General features: G+C 41.6%; 1 protein-coding gene across 2 annotated transcripts in view; it reads left to right on the top strand.

The window, feature by feature from the left end:
* DIP2C (DIP2 acetate--CoA ligase C (putative)) overlaps positions 1-20,548 on the top strand; it is a 289,728-nt gene extending 269,180 nt beyond the window's left edge. For both annotated transcript variants that reach the window (XM_088525179.1, XM_088525180.1), the window contains 5 exons: positions 8,089-8,146; positions 9,219-9,293; positions 10,495-10,669; positions 12,654-12,777; positions 17,334-20,548. In XM_088525179.1, coding sequence (XP_088381305.1) covers positions 8,089-8,146; positions 9,219-9,293; positions 10,495-10,669; positions 12,654-12,777; positions 17,334-17,586 — 685 coding nt within the window. In that variant the 3' untranslated portion in view covers positions 17,587-20,548. The remainder of the gene's footprint in view (positions 1-8,088; positions 8,147-9,218; positions 9,294-10,494; positions 10,670-12,653; positions 12,778-17,333) is intronic.
* The last annotated feature ends 2,431 nt before the right edge of the window (positions 20,549-22,979 follow it).

Genomic DNA, 22,979 nt, shown 5'->3' with positions numbered 1-22,979 from the left:
GTAGCTTTAATTCCAAGTGTCACACATCACCTGCATTTTTAAAATGGTCTATTGCTTCAACATTTTTTATTATTATTATCACAGAAACAAATCATGATGGAAATGTCCACTTAATACCCCTGTGCAGCCTATAGGAGAGTTAACTCTGAACCGAGAACAGGAGGAGCTGAGGTCTTTCTTTAAAATAAAACCTTGAGTCCCTCTCGGTTTTAAGGATGGTTAAGTTGTGGTGCCATTTGATCCAAGGAGTCTTTGTAGGAAGGTTCAGCTGCTAGGCATTTTGCCTGTTAACTTGCAGAATCTCATAAGTGAGTTTAAGCTGTCACTTGCAATACTGACAAAACCATCCTAGTTTTTATATGCTTGCCAGTCTTGGCAAAAATATAGCCTTGGCATTTTGCCAGCATTATTTTTTTGTTTCTGCCATGTAAACATTTGCTGTTTCAAAGATCCCGATGACACTATCTCTAATACATGGGAAATGAATCTCCCAGGAAGAAAAGTGCATTGAGCCGGGGAATGGTGATATCAACACTTGAAATCCTAACTTAGAGGCAAGGTCCAGGTCTCTGTGGTGCAGGGAGAAGTTCCCGTCCTGCAGCAGAGGGGACAAACCCAGTGACTCCTGCAGTCTCTGCAGGGCTGGGAAGTCAGGAGTGAAGAAAATAGCTGACAGTTTAGGTAACTGAAGAGGAGCAAGCTATTTTCAACATTGTATACGGGTTTATGTGAGAGGATCCAGAGTTATGGCAAGAATTGTAAATACAGCTATTTTAAGAGCTTTGAAAGATGTTTCAGGTTTCCAGGCATAAACCAACTTCAGCTGCAGGGGAAGGGGCGAATATCCAATAAATTTCAGATGAAAAACCAACCCCTCTTCTCTTGATCAGTCCTATGATACTAAACTAGAAAAAGTCCAAGAAACTAATTTCTCTGCTTTCGAGGAAATTATTATTAACCCTTCATGTATTTCCTCCCTTGAAGCAAGGATGCTTCTTCTTTGCTAAAGTCATTTTCAGATCATCAGAGTATTACAATTTTAGAGAAACATGATGAAAAGAGTTGTGTCTAATGGTGTTTTTTGCAGGAGGATGTGGTTTGGGATGCTTCGTCTCTGAGTCAGAGAAATTCCAGGTATACTTCCCTGGAGGCGTTAGGGCAGAAGATTGCAATATGTGTGGAGGATATAATAGAAAGAAGAAAAAAAAGCCTTGGCTGTGCAGGAAAGGAGATGTACTGCAAATGTGTACTGTGCTCCCTGGCCTTCTCTACCTATCCCTACAGTAGCTAGGAAGTACTAGAGCAAGCTGGCAAGTCACCTTTCTGAAGGAGATTTAATACAAATTAAGGAATTTTCTGTCCTACAAGCAGTGCTTCTCAGAGAGCCTGCCACGAGTCTAACCACACACGTACAGGGTTTTCGTCAAAAACGGGAGTTTTCATTCTTCCATTCTCTTTCAGGATGAAATGTATTATGTATTTGAATTTTACAGATAATTTACTGCATTTTGAAGGATGTCTTGCTTTGTTTCCCTCAGTATATATTACTAATAAAGCACTAAACAACGAGTCTTTAAAAATGCCTAAAGCGGTTAACACAGGGTGCATATACTGTGTGAGCAGTGGAGAGAGAAGTGCTGCCTTGCCACGTTGATATCTTAGAGTGCATTTCACCTTAGAAACCCTCTTTTAAAAGGAAAAGAAAAAACATGTATTTAATGCATGTATATAAAACTTGGAGGGAGCTAACTGTAGGTGTTGTAAGAGCTGCAAGCTTCCTAACGATTTTCTCTTTCCAGACGTCTTTTTTTCCCCCTTTGCTGCCTTTGTGGGAGGACACGAGCTGCCAGTTCTTTGCAGTAAACAAGTAACGGAGCGGTGGGTCCCCTTGGGAAATGGGCTCCGGCCCCTCCGTGACCCACGCAGGCTTTGCTGGCCACGGGCTCTCAGCCGGCTCCTGGCATCACTGCTTCCCGCGCTGCAAGAGCATAGAGTATTTTGGGAAGGATATCTCTGAAAAGAACAGTAAATGCATCCTATATTTCTATAAGAACTCCTCACTATCTATGTTAGAGATGTAATATCCTCTTAAGTTGCTCTCTTCAATAGCTCTTAATATCTTACTTCCAATCTCACGAATCCTCATTAAGATTTATGTGTGCTAGAAGCATCAGTTCGCAGAAAATGAGCTTATTTATGTGAAGATTTCCTGCCAGGCTCAGCTAGGCTTCCCAGTAAGTCCCCTGTGAAAAGGCTGGTCCCTTTGGGCATACAAGGCACTGCTATACATGGCCCTCTGCTTGCAAGTGCTGAGCTACAGTATTAATTCAGTTGAAAAAATAGCTCCAAGTTAACTCCTCCATGCGCAGGAAACTTCTCCGGTGCTCGTCAAGGGGAGGGAAGTTTCTGCATGTCCTTCCCCACGAGCGCAGGGTGCTGCTCTGTGAGCGCCTCTGGCAGTGGCAGCCCCAGCCTGTAGCAAGGTGCAGGTGCTGGTGAAAGCAAATGACTTTATTTCAGAAATTGCACCTTAGAAACTAAAAAATGAATACAAAACCATTTCCATCATTTATTAGTTGCAGGTAAGGAATTTCTGTTACAATAAAAGGTTTGCAGTCCCCAAATTTGTTATAATACACGTTTTTCCTATGCATTTTTCCTATTTCTTTTTCTCAGTTGGAACTAAGAAGATAAAGGATTATAAAACATGGAAAGCATGTGATATTAAACAGAATCGGCAGATGACAATTATGATCATGAAAGGTGCTGTAAAAAGCATTAGCAATAAACAACAGGTTCTGAGAGGCTCCTAATCCAAATAGACAAGATCAGAGCTGAGAGCAGCGTCATGCCCATGTTTGTACCTGGGAAGCTGAAGCACGGAGCAGGCAACACTTGGCTGAAGAGGTGTGAGCCAGGGCCAAAAAGGAGGCTGACTCCTCTGCGCTGGCTTGAAAGAGTGCTTTTCTGCTTCTTTATTCGGACTCCTATAGCATTGGAATCTGCTTTCTTTTGACCTGAGGGAATTCATGACGTGAAGTGTAATCCAGGTCTATAGTGAAGAACAGTCTTTACATTAGAGGAAGTGTTTTAGTGCTGATTCTTTAGCTGAACTTGTTTACTATAGAATTAGGCAGATTAGGCTTTTCTAAAAGTACATCCTAGATGTAAAGAAGATTTAAGGGTTGTTCATTTTGTTGACTGAAGGTTGCCTCTATACCAGAAGTGCTTTTTTCAGTCGTCTCCGTTGTCTTTGTGTGTTATCTGAATTTGTCCTGTGATGGGCAGTAAACTGCTCCGAGGAAATCGGCATGATACAGGGAAACTCTTCTTTGTTATCTGGATTTTCCCTTTGGCAGAAGTGCCCAGCTCTGCCATTTTCCTCCCTTTTCAGAGCCAGCGATTTGTTGGGCTGTTTCACCCTGGAAGGCAGAGCTTGCAGTCTTCTTTGGTTCCTATTTCCCTTTGGGGCACAATGAGCTCACTGGCTTGTAAATTCTGGAACCGCTTATGTGGACATGCTGTACGTAAAAATATTTTGATTGAAGAGAAAGATGCACTGAAAGTCCTGAGTGTCAAAGACCCTGACCCCAGCCCAGGGCCCCTCGCCTGCCTGCAGTTCCCATCTTTGCTGTTACTACAGAAGAGCCAAACAAGCTGTGTCAGCACGTTCTCAGCAGCTGCCCTGCCCAGGCACTGCTATTTTAACCCTATTTTAACTTTTTGTATTTTTGCTTATGTTAGTGATTAAAATATCTTGTAATTTGAAGAGTTAATAAACTTAAAGAAAATGAAAAACTAAGCATAAATAACATCTTTTTCTGACCTGCAACCTTTTTCACAGATTCAGTTCACAGCTTGTTTCCATGTTTCACCTTTCTGTTCCAGTTTAGTAAACAACATTTTTCAAAACACCGGTTTCTTGCAGGACGACAAGAGATACCCTATTTCCCCACAGGGGCTACTGCTAATGTAAGATGACAGTCAGCAAGTCAGAAATAGGGCTGAAATGAAACTAAAGAGACCACCAGCTCTGTTCTGCTGCCACCAAAAGGCTATGGGCAAGGAGGGGAATTAAGAGGCATATAGTGACATTATGTGTGTGTATGCCTATGTGGATACATATATGCATATATATACACATGTGTATATACATACACATATATACATGTGTGTATAGCGTATGTGCAATATATGCTAGACTATATCTGCATCATGGTAAGGAAAGCAGCTGGTATTAAAGAAATCAAATAAATTGAAGGAACTGGACCGCTAGGCTGGCATGGTGGCAAAGCAACATGCAGTGGGAACACATGATGCCAGTTAGGAGGAGGTAGGAGAACAGGTCGGGTGGGGAGGTCGCATCTCCCAAGGTGGGAGACAGGGAGCACCACGCGGTTAGCAGGGCGGGAGCAGGGCTAAGCCTCTGCGAGCAGCTCCAAGGCAAAGAGGAAAGGGAACAGTAAGTTCTTTGGCCAAGAAATAGGGGAAGAGGTGAAATGCTTAGCTGGGATAGCTTTAGAAAGAGAAGAAACCCAAGCAAGGGGGAGTAACTATTTGAAATTGTGCATACCAAATCAATTAAAAATAGCAAGAGAAAGCTGGGAAGAGTTATACCAAACCTCCCAGCGAAGAGATTCTTGACTAGGAAATACTTTTGGCTGAGAAATAAACTCAGGCGGAAGTGGAAAAAGTCCCATCACTCGATATATTGGTAACAAGAGCAGACAAAGCTCGAGGAAGTGGCTCTAGGGAACAGACTTTTTTTGGCAGGGAGTGAGACTCGGCTGATATTTTAGCTTCTTTCCATCCCTATTAGAATCACAAAACCCACAGTCTTTCTCAGTGCAACTGCAGAGTCATGTTTGAAGGGTTTTCCCCCCCGTTTTGGCGTCCTGGCAGTGATTAGTGCAAGTCTGCACACTCTGGACCCCTCAGCTTCCCAAATCAGCATTTAATAGCCCTGCTGACAAACCTGTTAATTGGTAAGAATAGCAGCAGCCTGTGGGACACATTCTGGAGTGTTTTAATCACTGACATACCAAATAGAGAAAGCAGACGGAGTAAAATTTGCAGCTTCATGTAAGATAGTTGGGCAGAAAGACTCTGTTACTGTATTTTAATATCCCCTTTGCTGTATGGCGCTTACAGTGCCAGCTAGTTATAGCTTGCCAATTTTATTCTGAAGGAGGCCTACGTTTCTATGGTAAGAGTAAGATTTAGAGAAGATGAAATCCATCCAATGTATTAAATATCAACAAGAATGTTGTGTCGTAGCAACGTTTCCTGCTAGTTCTGTTTAACCAGACCTGAAGTGTGGGCAGCTCTCTGAACTGTACAGCACCAGCTAGAGACTTTTTTTAAGAAGCAAGATTAATTGTTAGGAATCAGTGCAGAAAATTCTACAAATTGACTTGCCCTGCGTTAGACTATGCAAGTCTATACCATCATTGATGCTGGCTTTATAGCAGGGCAGTAATTCCTAGTTGTCCCAAGGGCGAGTGTCCAGCGAGCAGCGTGCAGGGAGGACGTGTCCTTTCTGCAGCTCCGGAGCCTGGGAGCCCTCTCCAGCTGCTTAGGAAGTGCGAATCTGGAGCACGTTTACCAATATGGCCCCACGAAGGCTCGAGGAGCCCTGGGTTTCTTCACCAGCACCGCGGGCGTCACTGCATTTTCACGGCCCTGGAGAGCCCCGCGCCGCCGCCGCGGCCCTGCCAAGGACACTGCGCGCCCCAAGGAGAGAGGAGAGACGTTCCCGTCACTCCCGGCTGCTCCCCGTGTCAGTGGAAAAATGTAGATCTCTTGGGAGAGCAATGGGAACAATTGAATTATTTTATGATGGGGCACCGGTAAAATTCAGTTTGAAAATTATTGCATAATGTCCACAATTTATTCACAGAAATAGTCCCAGTAGGGCTAATAAGGCTATTAGGCACTTAAAATTAAGTATGCACATAGGAGTTGGTAACATCAGGATGTTGTGCTTCTATTTTTTAAAATCTTTTTTTGTGGAAAAATATCTTCCTTTTCTTTGTCATTTCAGAATTGCTAGAGGTTTAACAGCATGTTCCCAAATGTATTGTGAGCTTTGCAGGAACAGCCTGAAACATCTTTTAAATGGAGTCCACCGGTTTGAGCACTAACAGGGCAAAAAACCTAAAGAAATGTAATGTTTCCTATTTTTAGTATCCTGAGGTGGCAATTCTATAGGGAGCAAGGAGGAATACACATAGTGGGAGAAGAATTTTCACAGAATCAGAAACTGAGAAACTGCACCTTCTGGATCATCATGTGCTCAAAAATCAGATGCATTTTGAGAAAAGAGATGGGGGAAAGAACTAGAAAAATATGCTGGTGATAATGGCGAGGTGGGAGGCGCAAATGCTGATGAGAAGAGAGGTGGTCACATTCATGAAAGTTGATTCATTTCCAGTAGTCACTTCTTTAACTTTTAAAGTATTGCTGTATTTTATATAATTCTTACTAGGCTTGGAATTTAGCAACACTTCCTTGAGGCATGTTTGAGTAAGGGGAAAGGGGCAAAGGCCAGAGGGATCTCCAACGACATGGACAGCTCTGATGTACCCCTCTGCTGCCCCAGGAGCTATTTGCTACTATTAGCAAAACAGAATTATTTTTAACTCACATCTCCCAGTCAAATTAAGTATTTCCTGAGCTCCGTTGCACCATCATTCTTACCGCTAGTCATTAACTGAGGTTTTTTTTACAATTAAATGTATTTATTTGGCAAACGTTTGTAAATAGGAAATTGGGTCTGTCTTTTAAAAGAGATACCAAGTGTTCTAGATGCTGAGTAGTTCCTCTGCAGAGAAGATTGCATCTCTGCAAATGAATGCCCAAAGATCGCAGAGGTCAGTTGTTTCAAAGAGCTCTATTAAACACATTTTCTATTTCTACACCAATATGAATTTTATAGAACAAAAGTATATAAAAAGGTAGAAATATAGGAGTTACACTAACAACTGATTTTGCAATAGTTACTATTTTCAGTGTGCGTGGAGTCACTTTTTAAAGCATGTTTTGCATCCTCTTAAATGCCTGTGATTTGCGGTGCCGTTTGACGAGCCCTGCGGGAGCGGGGCCTGCAGAGCTGCCCTGTGTTGGCCATGTGCAAGCTCCTCCATGCACAGCAATGGGCCAAGAGGAGAGCTTTTGATGGAAGAACAGGTTTAGGCTGGTTAATTATGAAAATACGCTGGTAGTGGGCAGTTTAAGGCGTGCGTGGGTTGTCAGGTCCTTTAAGGTGTCCTGCTTAGGGTACCCGTATAGCTACGTGTTGTCAGTTTTCTTCAGCAACTGTTAGCTGAGCTCATCAGATCTTTTAGGACCTTATATATGCTCTCGTCACTCTCATTCCAGCCAGATGACTATTTTCAAAGGTTGAATGAGGAAATTCCTTCCAGACCCTGAAGGAGAGCTGCCATTTCTGCTCCTTCAGTGGGAGAGTGGGTACCTTGCAAGGGAAATGGAAGGACCAAAAATTTCCCCTCGAGCAGGAGTCTCACACCAATAGTAATGGTGTTTTTCATTTCAGCTTTTGGCTGAGTGAATTGTTTATCAAGTTCTGTCCCCTGAAAATAGTTAAAATGCTGCAAATGCAGATTTCAAGCTGGTTTTGTAGACAGGATTTTGATTTTAACTATTAGCTACTCATGGAATGTGGTTGCTCACTCAGCTCCCAAGCTCGTGTTTCTTTCCCCTGGTGTTTATGATGTTCTTGTGGGAAATCAGGATTTTAAAATCGCTTTTGTTGTGAATAAATCTGTGCATGGACTTCACTTTACAAAGTCTATCAAAAATAAATAAAGGGCAGCAAATACATTTGAAGAATTTAATATTCAAGAAAATGTTCACACACATCTTTTCTTCATTATTTCCCCAGCCATAAGTCTTGACTAAGATTAAATACAGAGCTTGATTATGTTCTACAGGATATAAGCTTCATCTGTTCCAAAAATAACATTCAGCTCTGCAACTATTAACCTTTCCTTTTAGAAATAAATGTTAATAAAAAGCAAATAAATGCAACCACATATTATGCATATTCTTTTTACATATGTTTTACAGAGTTCGTTTAGTAGAAAGAGGATCTCCACATAGTTTGCCCCTAATGGAGTCAGGAAAAGTAAGTACTGAAAGAAGATTTGAGCACATCTTTATGGCAAATATTTCCTGTAGATTTCCATTTGCGTTCAGGTGGTGTTCAGGAAGGGTTTATCAGTCATGCGGACTGAAGACCTGTCGTCTTCCCTGGTGTGGTTACAGCACGTTGGCAGTAACACTGATTTATGGGCGCTGTCTCAGAAGCTACCCATGCCTCTTTCTCTTATGCAGGACTCATTTCATCCTCCTCGCCTTGCTCTTGGAAAGAGCAACAATGCAGCATGAGTAAAGGCAGTTTTGTCTATGCCTTTTCCATGCCTCCATCCATGCTCCTCCATTGAGAACTGGACTGAGATCGCCAATCTTCTACTCATAGTTGCTGACCACCCGCAGGGGGGATGTTTTGGAGGGCAGCATCTTTGTGGGGTGGATCATGAGGACCAGTGCCCTCAGAAACCCAGGAGGTTCTCTCAGCTCTGCCACTATCCAGCCACGTGCCCATGGGCTGGTGATGGAGTGGCACTGCTGACCGTGCTCTGCCCTTGGGATGAGCAGGTCCCACAGCTCCTGCACCAAGCCACCAAGACAGTGACTGCTTCCTGATTTCATCTCTGCAAACAGCAGTGGGCAGAGGATGCTCCCTTTTCTACTCCAGAGTTTACATCTGCCCATCTCTGCAGTGACTGTACGGCCAATGCCTGAAGTCACCAGCAAGAGCCAACTTCTTAAAAGATTTCATGATGTTCTTGGCTTTTGGTTTCCCACCAATGATTCACACGGATATGGGTTTCTGTAACTCATTTATTTCATTTACTACTAGAAAGACCTGAAGTCTTTTGATAGGGTTTTTGTAGTGTAGATGAACATACGAGTTTTTAATGATAGAACACCTTTTACAAAGAGCTTCTACAGCATTTCCCAAATATATCAGGATGTGTTGTATTTGCTGACTACTTACATTTTTCATATGTCTATTTCAACTCTTTAAGGATATCTACTAGCTCCTTATGAAGGTTTGGGAGGAGGAAGAATCAGCATGCAATTGCATAAAGAGATATCATTTGCTTTCTCACTCTTCTTCTTCCCTCCAACAGATCCTCCCAGGAGTACGTATCATTATTGCTAATCCAGAAACCAAGGGACCCTTAGGAGATTCTCACCTTGGTGAGGTGAGTCCTGAAAACCTGCCTTTGTATGCTCTGAACTAAATTGATGGCATAAAGCCATTCTCATGTATGTCTAATGTATGTACATTTCCCATAACACATATTATTAAATGCCAGGTTAATAAAATTATAAGTAATGTAGACTTTTAGAACATAAGTAATAGAGATCTCTAGAATGTATAAAACTTACCACAAGATATTTATATAACTATTAATATTTTTGTTAACATAATAAATACTGATGGTAGCTCAAGTTTATGTAAATTTTTTTAAAAATCTGCTTTTTTCAAGTACATTTTTTGTTGATGCTTGACTAATTCTGATGAAACCTTACATGAAAAAGTAACTATATTGATTAGTGTAATTTCAGCTAGATGGGATTCTAATGTTATTCTCTTTATAATCATTGTGCTTCAATGCCCAAAAGCATTCTCATTAACTGAGATGAGCAAGACTATCTATTTTTCCAATTTATTTTATGTTTCAAGAGAGAAAAAAAAAGCTTAAAATGTTTATTCTCAGTGAGCAATTAAAGACCTAAATAACAAAATAAAGAATTTGCTTAGTCATAATTAAAATTGCTGTCTGATCTGTGAGATTTATTTGTAAGATTTCATCATTATGAAATGGAAAATGTTTCCATGATGCCTTAAATTAGATGAAATGAATCTTTCTCTATCAATGAACGTTCCCCAGACTCCCCCATGAAATAATTTCACCCTAATTTTCGTGCTGTAAACACCCCCCAGCCCTGCTGCTGGAGAAGGGATCTCTCTGGTTGGTGATGAGCTGCTGGGGTGGATGCATTGATCCTGGAGCGGGACACTGGGCAAAGGGTGCGGTGCTCTGCGGGCTTTGCTGTGGTCAGTGGCCATCACTGAAGGAAACCTTGGGGCTGGCCTGGTTTGAGGAGTCCCTGCAGCCCTAGGGCAGCCCCAGGCCACAGGCAGAGCCAGCGGAGCCGCTGCTTGCGCCAGCGTTGGAGCCGGCGGCCCCGTCCGAGCAGCAGCTCCCTGACCTGCACCCTGACTCCGGGGGTAGCACTTGTGCCTGAAACTGGGTCAGCTGCTGTTTCAGAAACAGTGTCACAAGGCTTTATAGTATTATCTACTATGACTGAAAATATTTGCATCAAGAATTTTCAATAATGCTTCATTCTGGAATGCTACTTTAATTAATACCAGTATAATTGCTTTTAACTTAGATATGGGTTCACAGCACTCACAACGCCAGTGGGTATTTTACCATATATGGAGATGAATCTTTGCAATCGGATCATTTTAATTCAAGACTCAGCTTTGGAGACACACAGACTATTTGGGCTCGAACTGGCTATCTGGGCTTCCTGAGGAGAACAGAACTTACAGATGCAAATGGAGGTAAGAGGTTTCCTTCTGTGCACCAAGGTCTGTGCACAGAATTTGGACAGTTTTAGCAAAGTCATGGGTTGTTTTGAGGCGGCCACACTGTGTCTCAACCTGTGCTCTCAGACACGTTCATGCTGTAAAGCCTGTACATCTCCCCGAGTCCCGTTGTTGCAACAGTCAGAAACAAAACCAATAGATAAGTTTTACTGGCTGAAACAGTTGCTTTCCTCTACATTTGCTATATGAACTGTAGATCCCTTCGAACAGTCATTTTTTGGCACTGTAATAGGCCTGGAGTTTAAGCTTGATTTTTTTTTTTTTTAAGAATATCTTAGTTTCTTTCTTTCTTGCTGCCAGATCTGCAGGAACACATTTGTATGTATGCAAAAAGTCTTGTTGTGTATCTAAGCCCTGCTCTTCCTGTGAACGCTACCTTCTCGGATAATTCCTTAGGAAGTTATTAAGAAAAGCTGTCCATTTCTTGAATTCCTCTGTCATTAAAACTACCAGGGAAGGTTCCTAACATTTAATACAGGCAGTAGCCTGCAAAAGAAGCTGCAGAGTATTTGGTTTTCTGTCGGGGAACTGTGACTCCAGGACCTCTCCTTTTGTTTTTATGCCATTCCTTATCCCGTGCACACGTGGAAGCCGTCAGGTGCTGCCAGGCACAGTCAGTGGGATCTCCCCTGGGAAGAGGCCGCCCCGCGGCTGCGTTTGCAGAAGCGGCGCCAGGGCAGCGGCTGGCGGAGGGGTGGCCGAGGCTGCCGCCAAAGCATCGTTGCCACTGGTGCTGCAGCCACTTAGGGAGGGAGCCACCGTGTCAGGGCAACTGGAATAGCAGCTACTCAGCCACAGAGGGAAGTCATCAAATCTGAAAGCATTTTTAGTAATTAATCCGGATTACGACTGCTGCCTATGTCCTTTTGTGAACACCTTCCTGAAGAGATTTAATTTCAGTCGTGTAGGCTTTTCTCATGTCATAATGATAAGCCAGCCTTGGGGAAACACAGGATTCTCTGAGGATATCACAGCTTCAGCATCCAAATGGCTTAAATCTTCCCCTGGCAAAGAGCTGCTAAGACTCTGTCGTCCTCCTGTTTTTAGATTCCTGTGGAGAAAATTCTTTCCTGCATTGCTGGGTTGAGGTAATGTTGCCTTGCATTAGCACCATGCAACAACCCAAATGAATATAAACTCCTCTCTATCTACTCTAATGTCTATTGGGGAATATTGTTTCCTTCATGGATGACATAAAGTAGTTTAATTTTGGTTTGATATCTTTTAAAAAGTCTCATTTAAGCCTCATTTGTTTCTTAAGTCAATAAGAATTCACACAGAATCACAGAATGGTTGAGGTTGGAAGGGATCTCTGGAGATCATCTAGTCCAACCCCCTGCTCCAGCAGGGACACCCAGAGCACGTGGCACAGGGTGGCATCCAGGCGGGTTTGGAAGATCTCCAGAGAAGGAGACTCCACACACTCCAATAGAATTGTTCTGTGCTTGCCACTTAATGAGCACGTTGATATCTAGTACAGAGTATTTATTTCTAGTTTATAGATAAACACCTTTGTGGCCTTTAGCATCAGTGTTGAAATTCTCAAAGCTATTGCAAGAGCATATTTTGTCAGGTTGCTCCTTTCTGCTTGAAAGGAAAGAGAGGGAAACAGAGAGTCTGTTGGCTGTTTAGGGAGCCTTGAAAAGTGGAGAAGAGTCTGTTCACATCCGTTCTTAACAGGAATTTGTCCCACTGTCTTTAGATAAAGGCATCTGTCTTTTCTTTAAATCAGAATACGGTTTTGTGTTCCTGTCTTTTGTTTTCTGCTGTTAATTGCATTGCAGTAATGCAGGATATTCATTTCGAAATTGCTTTGCGGTTTCAGAAATTTACAGATAATTCATACATGCCATATTTATTTTTTTATTAATGTGAACTTTTTTTTTTAATTTAATATACTGAGGTATAAAGTCATTATTTTCTTTTTCCCTACAACCAGAACGCCATGATGCACTTTATGTTGTGGGTGCATTAGACGAAGCCATGGAGTTACGAGGGATGAGATATCATCCAATCGATATTGAGACCTCTGTAATTAGAGCACACAAGAGCATCACAGAATGGTAAGGATTGTATAACAGTGCAGTTCTTATGTAAAGCTAAGTATATATAATATCTGGAGGTATTCTTGGATATTTCAATCGATCCAGAAAATGGTCTGCCAGGGCATTCATAAAATTTATAAAACTCAACTGTAAATACATCTTTAGATTTAAACTTCTCACACGCAGATCTAATCAGGAAGGAGTGTTTTCTGTACAGATTATTCTGTATGCTTATTTTTTGTGTTTTTAAGTATGCATGAAGGATTAAGGTTTTAATTAGAGAGAGCCAAGCAGCTCCCAGGTAAGTCAGTAGTTATTCCTTGGAGTTTTAGACTCCAAGTTCTAATCAGAACAAACAAACCGGCGTAAGTGCAAACATTAAGAGCCTTATTAGAAAAAGCAAGCAAGCAAACATTAAAAATAAATGAACACACTAATAAACTTTATTAGTAAACACACTTACTTTTGAGTTGGTTATTAATAAATCAAGAAGTGATCAAGGTCACAATGGAAACTGAATCAGTAAACCAATAAGTTAATAATGGTGTTGTCTTAATGTATCACATCATCAAATGCACACTGCAGGTAATCATTTCTTGAAGCTGACAAAGGAACAAATTGCTTTTCATTAGTCTTGCCTCAGAAGACAGAATCAGGTAGTTGTTTCCTTTTGGTCTAACCCCAGCTCAGTTCCTTTCCATTCAACCAAAAACAACACGGGCTCAACAGTCAGAGCAATGTGATCCTCCATTTCTCTTTTCAGTTCCAGCTGCAAGGTGCAGTTCACAGGAGCAGTGAACTTAAATCACAGAGACCATACTGGTTTCTTTAGTCAAAATGCCATATTTTTTTTCCTTAAATATCTAGTGCAATTAAGGCCATTAATTGCTTGACTGACAATAACTGAGGTTCTGTCTTGTTGCAACCACCGTAGAGCATCCACAGAGCTGGTAAGGTCTCATCTCTGGCAAGCCAGGCATTAGACAGGCTGGGCGATAGTCAAGTCCTCAACTAGACTAATACAGATGTTCTAAGGATACTGTGAAATTCTTCTTTAAAGTCTGTCAGATCAGTATCAGCAGTGGATGATGTCTTCATGTCAACCTATTTTGAGACAACTCTGTTACAGCCACAGATTTTAAGCTGAAATATGTAGCAGGACCAGAGACAAGGAAATAAATTCCTGTGTTCAGCAGCAGTAACTGTTTATCAGAGATTTGTATGTCCTCAGAGTGCAGGCTAATGAGCACTAAATAGCTGTATCACACTGCATAAATGGTCATCACTGATTTCAATTGTCAAATCATAGAATCATAGAATCATAGAATGCTTAAGGTTGGAAGGGACCTCTAGAGATCATCTAGTCCAACCCCCCTGCACACGCAGGGTCACCTAGAGCACGTGGCACAGGACTGCATCCAAGCGGGTTTTGAAGATCTCCAGAGAAGGAGACTCCACAACCTCTCTGGGCAGCCTGTTCCAGGGCTCTGACACCCTCACTGTTAAAAAATTTTTCCTTAAGTTCCTGTGGAACTTTTGGTGTTTCAGTTTGTGGCCATCACCTCTAGTTCTGTCAGTGGCCACCACTGAAAAGAGACCAGCACCATCCTCTTCACTCCCTCCCTTGAGGTACTTAGAGACACTGCTCAGTATGTTTCTTTTCTCAAGAACTGCTTGCTGGGCATCTTTCCATCTTTCTATGCTTCCTTTTCATGGAAATCCTGAGTGGGATGGTAGCAACTACTAAGGGTTGGGGTAAGCTGGGGTAAGAGAAAGGCCATTGGATTTCCTCAAGGAGATAGATGTAGATGCAGATAGATCTGCAAATGTACATGCAAATACCATCTCAGCTGCCTCTCTGATGTCCCTTGTCTTACCCCAGAGTAAGAAATCCAATGGTCTTTCACTTCCCCTGTCCGGTATTTGGATGGTAATGTACAAGGCACATACGTGGAGAGAGGTTTCAGAAAACGTTTTGTGATACTATTGTACTACCTTCTGCCCAAAGACACAGTCAAAATTGAAGATCTTTAGGGTTGTTATCACCAGTAAGAGAAATTGTTGATGAATGTTCTCTGAGGTGTTCTCAGAGATGTCTCACCCTAGTTCAGACCAACAGCATCTGTTTTGCTCACAGTTCCCCAGCCTCTTCCTAGCCAGAGATCTGACTAATGGTCCTGTTTGCCACCATCACAGAGCTTTTAGTCATCGTGCTTGACTTGACAGTTCTTGATTTTTCTCACTTAATTTCTGTTCCAATTTCTTCTAGATCCTTCATTTGTCGTTGGCAAACACCCCAAGAATAATAGCCAGTTAACCTCTCTTTTCATACATATCACGTACATGCCTTATTTGAGATGGTGGCATATGTCTCTATTTTTGTTGGAGGCAACTGTTGTTTCAGTTATGATCATCCATCAGGGATTTAACTGCATTGATATCTGTTTCAAACAAAAAGTGCCGGGTTTGTCCAGTCAATATACCCTAAAAATAGGCTCAGCTTCAAAGAAATACATTTTCATTTGGAGGCATTTAACTCAGTTAAGGGAAACTGTGACTTGTTGACTGGATATATGATCCTGCTGTGAAACTTCTATTCTTGAGCATCTAACTGAAAGGTCACTTAAAATTATCCTTTTGTCTTGGCAATTTTTAGCAGCATAAAATCGACAGCCCTCTGACTCTGGACTCCGGATATCTTGATATGTAAGAGCCAAAAGAATGAGGCACAGTTTGTTTCTGTTGAGAAACAAGCTAGGCCATGCATTTTCAAAAGTGTTGTTAATAATGTAGGGTACCTTTGGAAATAATGTATGCATATGTAACCCAATTAACGCTCAGTGCTGACTCGTTGAAACTTCAAACCCTTGAAGGAAGAACAGGACGTAGCATGTTTGAACTTGGAAGGAAGTGCTTTCCCTTGCACACAATGACAAAATAGGTAAAGCTACACAAACCGTTTAGAGAAGGAAAACATTATGGCCCTATTTCTCTGGAGCAGTTTCAACTACTTCCTCCCTCTTCCTGAAGTACAGAGTGCAATGGGAACAACAGCAGGGGCCATCCCAGCTGTGTGCATTGGCTGTGCTGCGTCTTTAGAGAACAGCTCTGATTTTTGAGAAAGTTCAGCCCTCCTGGATCTCTATTTTTTTCTCACGGCCATGAGGGTAATATATTCACAACAGATATATGCTGGCTAATATAACTTCATCTCAAATGGTGGGAACACAGAAGTCTCTGCTGTACTTACAGTGCTCACCAGTGGGTCACCAGTATAACCATGATTAGTGAAATTACTTTTAATAGTATAGGGACCCTCTTAGAAGTGTCGGTGACTAGGAATTAGTCTTATAGGCTCATACCAGCTCCTCCTAGCCTGTATTTTAGAAACCTGCTAGTCTTGCAATTAATTTCTTTCTCAGGTAACAAGCTAACAGTAATTTAAAGCATGGCTTCAAGTGCTAACGAATATTTTAATAAAACTTCCCAGGCTTTTCTGTTAAAATATGTGTAATGTAAATTTAGATGTTTGCACAGGAATCCATCACAATTCTGGAACTCACAGTCACCTGTGCAGGCAGGTACTTCATTTTGTTAATATTCAGCATCAGTCAAAACTTACTAGACTTCCTGCAAAAACATAATTACAAATTAAAATTAGTTTCAAAACTGTCCCAAGTCAAAAGGACACTGCACAGCTGTCCTTTGACTACCTGTTAATTTTCCAAATCAATAGTCACAAAAGAATTTAATCAGATAATACTTCAGTGGGATCTGAAAATGAAATAAAATTTAAAAAACAATAACTTTTCTTCTTAATCTACTCTTTCAAGCATCAACATGAAACACACTTTTATAGCTAAATTCTGGGTAAAGTGCCAGGAAATCAAACTAAACCAAACTCTGGGTAAAACAAAGTTCATGTTTTTTCAGCATTGTCTTAGTAGATCAAAACAATGCACTTTTGACTTAATAAAGCATTGGCCTTAGGGTAAGTTGCTCTTTTCTGAAGTTATCTTCTGTATGTAAAACACTCCATCTTTCAGGTGCTTCTTTTGTTCAAGATAGTTCTGAGTAATTATCCCCTGATTTTACAGAGCAAAGAAGGACAGAGCACAGCCTTGATGTCCAAGTTATGTGTGTAGAATATTAATACTTATGTGAAGGAGTAGAGCAAGAAATAGAAAGAATCTGTCTGTCTTACACACGTCAGGGACTGCTGAGCCCTGCTGCCCTCCTGGGGGCTTTGGAGATGGTTGAGAAGAGGGGTGGAGGAAGGAGGGAGAGAGGGACAAATACTCCTGTCTTCCTTTCCTTCCAATATCCCATATGTGGAAGGACAACGTCTGCAGTATCTGGCTTTAGAACAGGACTGTTCCTTACTGGTTCCTGACACGACAGGCAATGTTAGACTCAAGTTTCTGTGAAATTTAGCCAAATGTTTCATACTGCAGCAATATTAAAATGAGGGCTAATGGGGCTGGATTTTTGCCACAACGCTTCAAAGAAACACAGTCTGCAGTGTGGACTGAAACCAGGACAGAGAATTAACGCTACTTTTCCTTTCGTTCCAGTGCGGTGTTTACCTGGACAAATCTATTGGTTGTTGTAGTTGAGCTGGATGGATCGGAGCAAGAAGCCTTGGACCTGGTTCCGTTGGTCACCAATGTGGTCCTTGAGGAACATTATCTGATTGTAGGGGTGGTGGTGGTTGTGGACATTGGTGTAATTCCTATCAACTCCCGTGGAGAGAAACAACGTATGCACCTACGAGACGGATTTTTGGCAGACCAGCTAGATCCCATCTATGTGGCCTACAACATGTAGTCTTGTACCTTAAAGCTTCCATGGACTTTACTATAGATGTATAAATTTTTTTGGTGTCCACTAAAAAAAGTGCAGATAAGATGCTGACTTTCATCAAAATGGAACTGTTTCTATTATGAATTTTCAAAGCAGTCACGATTGGCAGGAAATAAAATGTGAAGTGTTTTATTTTACCACTAAATTTTAGAACAGAAGGACTATGGTGTAAGGCCCTTCAGTTTGTTGGAAAAGCCCATTTTAAACTTTTTTTTATTTTTTGCTTATTGGACATTACTGCTTTCTGAGTAAATGTGGCTTTGTATTTTATGTTAAGTAAGTAAGCTGAAGTAGTTTTTTTTTTATTCTGCCCTCCAAATGGATTCCTTTTAAACAATTTGCATACTAATACAAAGACTTGTTTTGTTCATTTGTTTTAATATGTCATAAAAAAAGCTGATGAATGCAGATCCGTTACTAATTTAAGCCATTTTAGATTCCCACCTGTTAGGAACCTGCGTAGTGGTACGAGGAGAATACCCAAAGTAGCACCTTCCAATTAGAACTCTAGCAGCTTTCTGTCGGAGATGCTGAAAGCACAAAGGCCAAAGAGCCTTTGCAGTTGGCGTTAAAATGGAAGAAATTTATAAATAAGGTGTATTTCGGCAATGAACTTGCAAATATCTTTGTACTAAACTAAAAAGATAAAATAAGTTAACTACTTCTTCTGTAATTATGTACAAAACGTTTAATTTATTTTGATCTCTTTAGAAGTATAAAAGAGAAAAAGCATTCAAGAATATTAAACTCTTGAAATGTTTGCTAATATAAAAACAAAGTGTTGTATTATCTTGAGTGGATAGTATCACATCAAATATATATATATGAAATATAAATTCACTAATGACAAAAGATTTTAAAGTTTAAAATGCAGTACTTGTCACTTGCATGGTGTCTCCCACTGTAGATAATCAAATGTTACTCACAAATTTTTTGAAAAGAAAGAAAAAGCAATCCTGGATTGCAAAGTATCCCTGTCTAAAAGAATCCTCTAGATACCAGCAAGTGGAATTATTGCTGCCTTTAAGGCAGTTAATGAATTTAAAACTAAAAAAAAAAAAAATGCACTAAAGTAATTTTTTTTTCTTTTGCCATGGAGGCAACAATAAATATTTGTGCTGGCATGTGCATACACTTGTTAGACTTAGAAAAGGCAGGTTGAGGAATAGCACTGTTGTCTAGCTGCAGAACTTTGTTGCACAATTTTTCATTGTTTTAGTTGGTGTTTTTATTGCTATAAGGAAGAGTTTGGGGGTTATTTGCACAGAGTTATCCGTTTGCCTCTCAGCTAGAGCACGTAGCTTGGTGGCCAGTGCATCCAGTTTACATTTACAGGGAACGATCGTTCCGAAGGTCTTTAATTTATTCCTTACCAGGGAGGAGCGAGCAGTCACTACACCGGAGTTGGCACAAACTGAGCATCTGCTAACTAGTCCCTAAACCAATTAATAAAAAAAACAGAGGAACTGAACTGCCTGTTTTAAAGAACGGAGTCCCGTGGTCTCCCATCCAAGGCCACCCGTGGGAGAAGAGTAGGAAAACATGCATCACAGCTGCCTTCATTTTACTACCTTTGGATAAAGAGGGGTTTGATTTCCCAGTTCTGTCGTCTTCCCTGCAGCCCTTTCTCTTTTAACCTTTCTGGTTCCTTCATGTGGTTTTAACCGAATTGACCGATTTGTGAGCAAGAGTGGGATTTACCAGCTGCAGTCCAAGAATGCTTTTCTTCGTGTCCAAAATACCTTCCTGTGCTGGCTCTCATACGGGGTATGCATGACTAAGATCGTGGCAGGGCAAGTGTAATCATGTTCTTTGCACGTCCAAGGGACGTATCTTGTCTGTACAACAAATGGACCCCTGCTAATGATAGTTTTGTTTGGCTTCTGAGTCTCAATGCTGGTTGTTTGAAATCTTTTTAAGAGGTAGGGACATTTTAGTCTGCATGTACAGTACAGAGCATCTTACCACATCAGCCTTGTTTTATTTCAGACCATCCTTTCCAGCTCCACTGTCCTGTGAATATCCCTGTTCATGCTCTGAAGACCAACCCTATAGTTTATCATCGGATTCATTTTCTGCTCCCTAAAAAGAGTAAAATCTGTTCTTAATAGTGAATTGTTGCAAGGTTTCAGACAAGATGTTGATTGATTACAAACATAATTGCAGTGTGTGAACTAACTTGTGAAGTCCTGCTATCGCTGATCTCAGTACCAAATTCAGCTGTCACTTAAGGCATCACTTTAACCTTCACGAAGTCAACTTTGCATTTGTAGAGAAAATCAGACCTGCAATGCAGTTGTGAAACGCAGTTAGTAACAGCTCTCTTCTGCAACCTGTCATCCGTGGTTGTTAAATTCTGAGTTAAGAGAAATGATAAACTGAGTTTCTGGTTTTGTTGTGCAAGCAAAAGGAAAGAAACATTTAAGCACCATCAGACTGAGCAATAAAGAAGGATTGTTCTGTATTAGAAATCGTACTGTAGATAAACCATTCATGAGAATGTATAAAATGTTTGTCTTGTGACCTTGTGCTTTTGAAGTCAGACAAAACCATGTAATCAACTCGATGCACATGCACAAAAAAGAGGGTACACAATGAACATTTAAACACAAAACTAATCAAACAGGAGCAGATTCCTCATGGTGCTTGTTTATTATATATATTTAATCCTGCTTGACACTTTACCCGAGGGAAGACTGTCCCTTTTATCAGTTGAATGTTAGCAGCGTTATTTCATAGAGTGTGGTGACTGGTTAGAGAAATTCATGTAACTCAGCCAATCACAGTTTCAAACAAAAATTTTTATGTGCAAAGGACAGCAACCTTCTTGTATGTTAAACCACCAGTACGCTTTGTACATCTGTGATAACGCCTGTTTTATATTCAAATGAACAAATAAAAGCTTTTATTTTTGTTGCTCTGAAAATATTGGTTTCTTAATTAGTCATCTGAAAATGAGCTTCCGAGAGCTGCATGAGCTCTGTGGAGGAACGCTGACAGCTATACTGTAATTTTATTTTGTTTACCTCTCTTGTTGCATAATTTATTAGTACGAATCATGATACTTTTAACAATGTTTAAATACTGGTGTGGGCATTTATTGCTGAAAGACTTTCATATGGCAACAAATGTTTTTTGTGAAATGTTTTTTTAATTCTTTTTAATATATTCAAATATACTGTTCACATTTTTGCTGAAAGTGTAAAGATTATTGTAAGCTTGGTAACATTTTGTGAGAAGCAATAACAAGCATTAGTACTGTAAAACTCCTCACATTTGTGACTTTTGTTGCAAGGTTTTGCTACTGGCAAATTTCTAATCAGTCCCTTAAAAGATCCAAGTGTTGACGTTTCTGCTGGAGCTTTCTGTCAGTGTGAAAGGATGAGTAACTGGTTTGATGGAAATACAGGGCTCAGACCTGTCCACAGATGTAGAAGGTTTGGGTGGCCAGAAAAAAAAAAAATAACATTAGGAAGCGTGATCTGCGTATTCCATCTCTTTGCAATACGAGGTGACTGCTAGAGCTCCTCTGCAGAGGCCAGGGTTGGACTTGACTCCATTTTTGAGATGCGATGTCACCGGATGAATTTCGGAGTCACCCTTCCCTTCGGTAGCCTGGCTGGAAGTTCAAATGGTAAAATGCAGTTTTCGGTGGGTGAGATCCCAGAAGGCCAGGAGAAGGCCTTGGGATGGCGAGTGTGAACGTGGCCACCGCCTAGGGCAGAGAGAACACAGGCAGGGGAAGAGGAGGATGGCCGGACAGCAAAGCGTTGCTGATCATTTTTATGTACCGCTTCTAATACAAAAGCAACGGTTTGATGGTTTAATGGCTGTTTTTTTTAAAGGTTCAGGCTTCGTCAAGCTACGTTTATAAATCGTTTTGCCAGGTGTCGGCTGTGCCGAGGAGCTCCACGCGTCCGGGCAGGGTGCGTGCACGGGCGTCGGGCCCATTCGGGGCAGCGGCGCTCAGAGACCGGTGTCCTACAGAGCGGGAGCGCTATCGCTTGGCCAGTGCCGTGCTGACACGAGCAAGAGAATCATCTGTAGCTGACACATTGCGGGGAAAAAGCTTTATTAAAGACAGCACGGCTCCCTGCTCTGCGCCCCGGCCACGCTGAGCCCGCCCAGGGCTCCTGCACGTGTGATGCCTGTTGAGCTCCACTTCTCGAACCGCTTTTTCAGCACAGGAACCTGCTTCGTTCACCTTTGCCATCCAAAGGGCAAGTCGGGGGGCACACAGTCACCCATCACCTCTAATGGAACCGGAGAGGAGCTGGGTTTGGAGGCCTTCGGGCTCCCTCCAGTGCAGATGTTTGCAGTCACTTGTAAGGTACCTCACTGAGGTTTGCATCTTTTAACAGCAGCACTCTCAGTCTTACCCAGGGAACCACTACCAGTCCATTTCTGTGCATTTTTTAGCACTGATGTTGGGAATGATGATGTTGTAATGTCCATGGCATTTTAGATTAACCATGCATTTCCCAAGGAGATCGTAGTTCATCCCACCAGTCAGAGCTGGTAATGGGAACACCCTTGCACTTCCTTTCTGGGCTACATGGAGAAGATTTCTTTAGGACCAAAGTCCTATCGTATTCTGCATGATGCACTGAGGGGAAAAAGAAAACCAAAGCTTCTGCCTCAGGGTCCCCACAACACAAATAATAATATTAATCAAAAATAAAAGACTGCAAAATATTATGCAATTATTGCCAGTTAATGGCCTAATCTCAAAGGCACAAAGTTGCTTTAATTTCATGCCTTGGTGGCTTGACAGTGATAGGCCTCATGCAAGAAAGTGTCCTGTGGAGGGATCTGATGAAGGGACAAAGCAGATGGAAGCACAAAGGAAGAGAAGGATTTCCAAATTCAATTGGCAGCATGTGGGAAAGGTTGAGAGATGCCCAGGAGAGGGGATGAGAGGAGAATTGTGCAGATGGAGTCAGAGGACTGCTTTATTTTTAATGTGCTGGTTTAGAAACTGAGCCTGCATCACTGTAGGGGGAGCCAGAAGCCATAAAAGATGGACAGTTTTAGGAACAACAACTGTTGCAGAGGAGCAAACCAAAGGAAGCAAAGCCAGGAGGGAGAAGATCACACCTGTGGCTGTTAAGGTTCAAGACTTCGAAATTTTCTAACTGTGTGGTCTCAGGTGCCTAAAACTGGTACTTACCTTTTGATTTGCTCACCGAAACGAGCTCCCTGCAAATGAAGGAGGTGCAGGGGCTGGGAAACACAGTCCTGGTGAACCCACATTCTGGCTGGGCACTTGGATGAGCTGCCGCGCACGGAGTTCAGCCCCGGGGCTCCGGTGAGACCGAGCGTGTGCAGGCAGGAGGGCTGAGGTGGAGCAGGAACGG

This window comes from Tinamus guttatus, unplaced genomic scaffold, assembly GCF_059628265.1.
Source record: "Tinamus guttatus ecotype Peru unplaced genomic scaffold, ASM5962826v1 Tinamus_guttatus_pri_ptg000225l, whole genome shotgun sequence".
In the NCBI taxonomy this organism is placed as follows: domain Eukaryota; kingdom Metazoa; phylum Chordata; class Aves; order Tinamiformes; family Tinamidae; genus Tinamus; species Tinamus guttatus.
The sequence above is the reverse complement of the archived record's forward strand: the minus strand, read 5'-3'. Positions and strand labels throughout refer to the sequence as shown.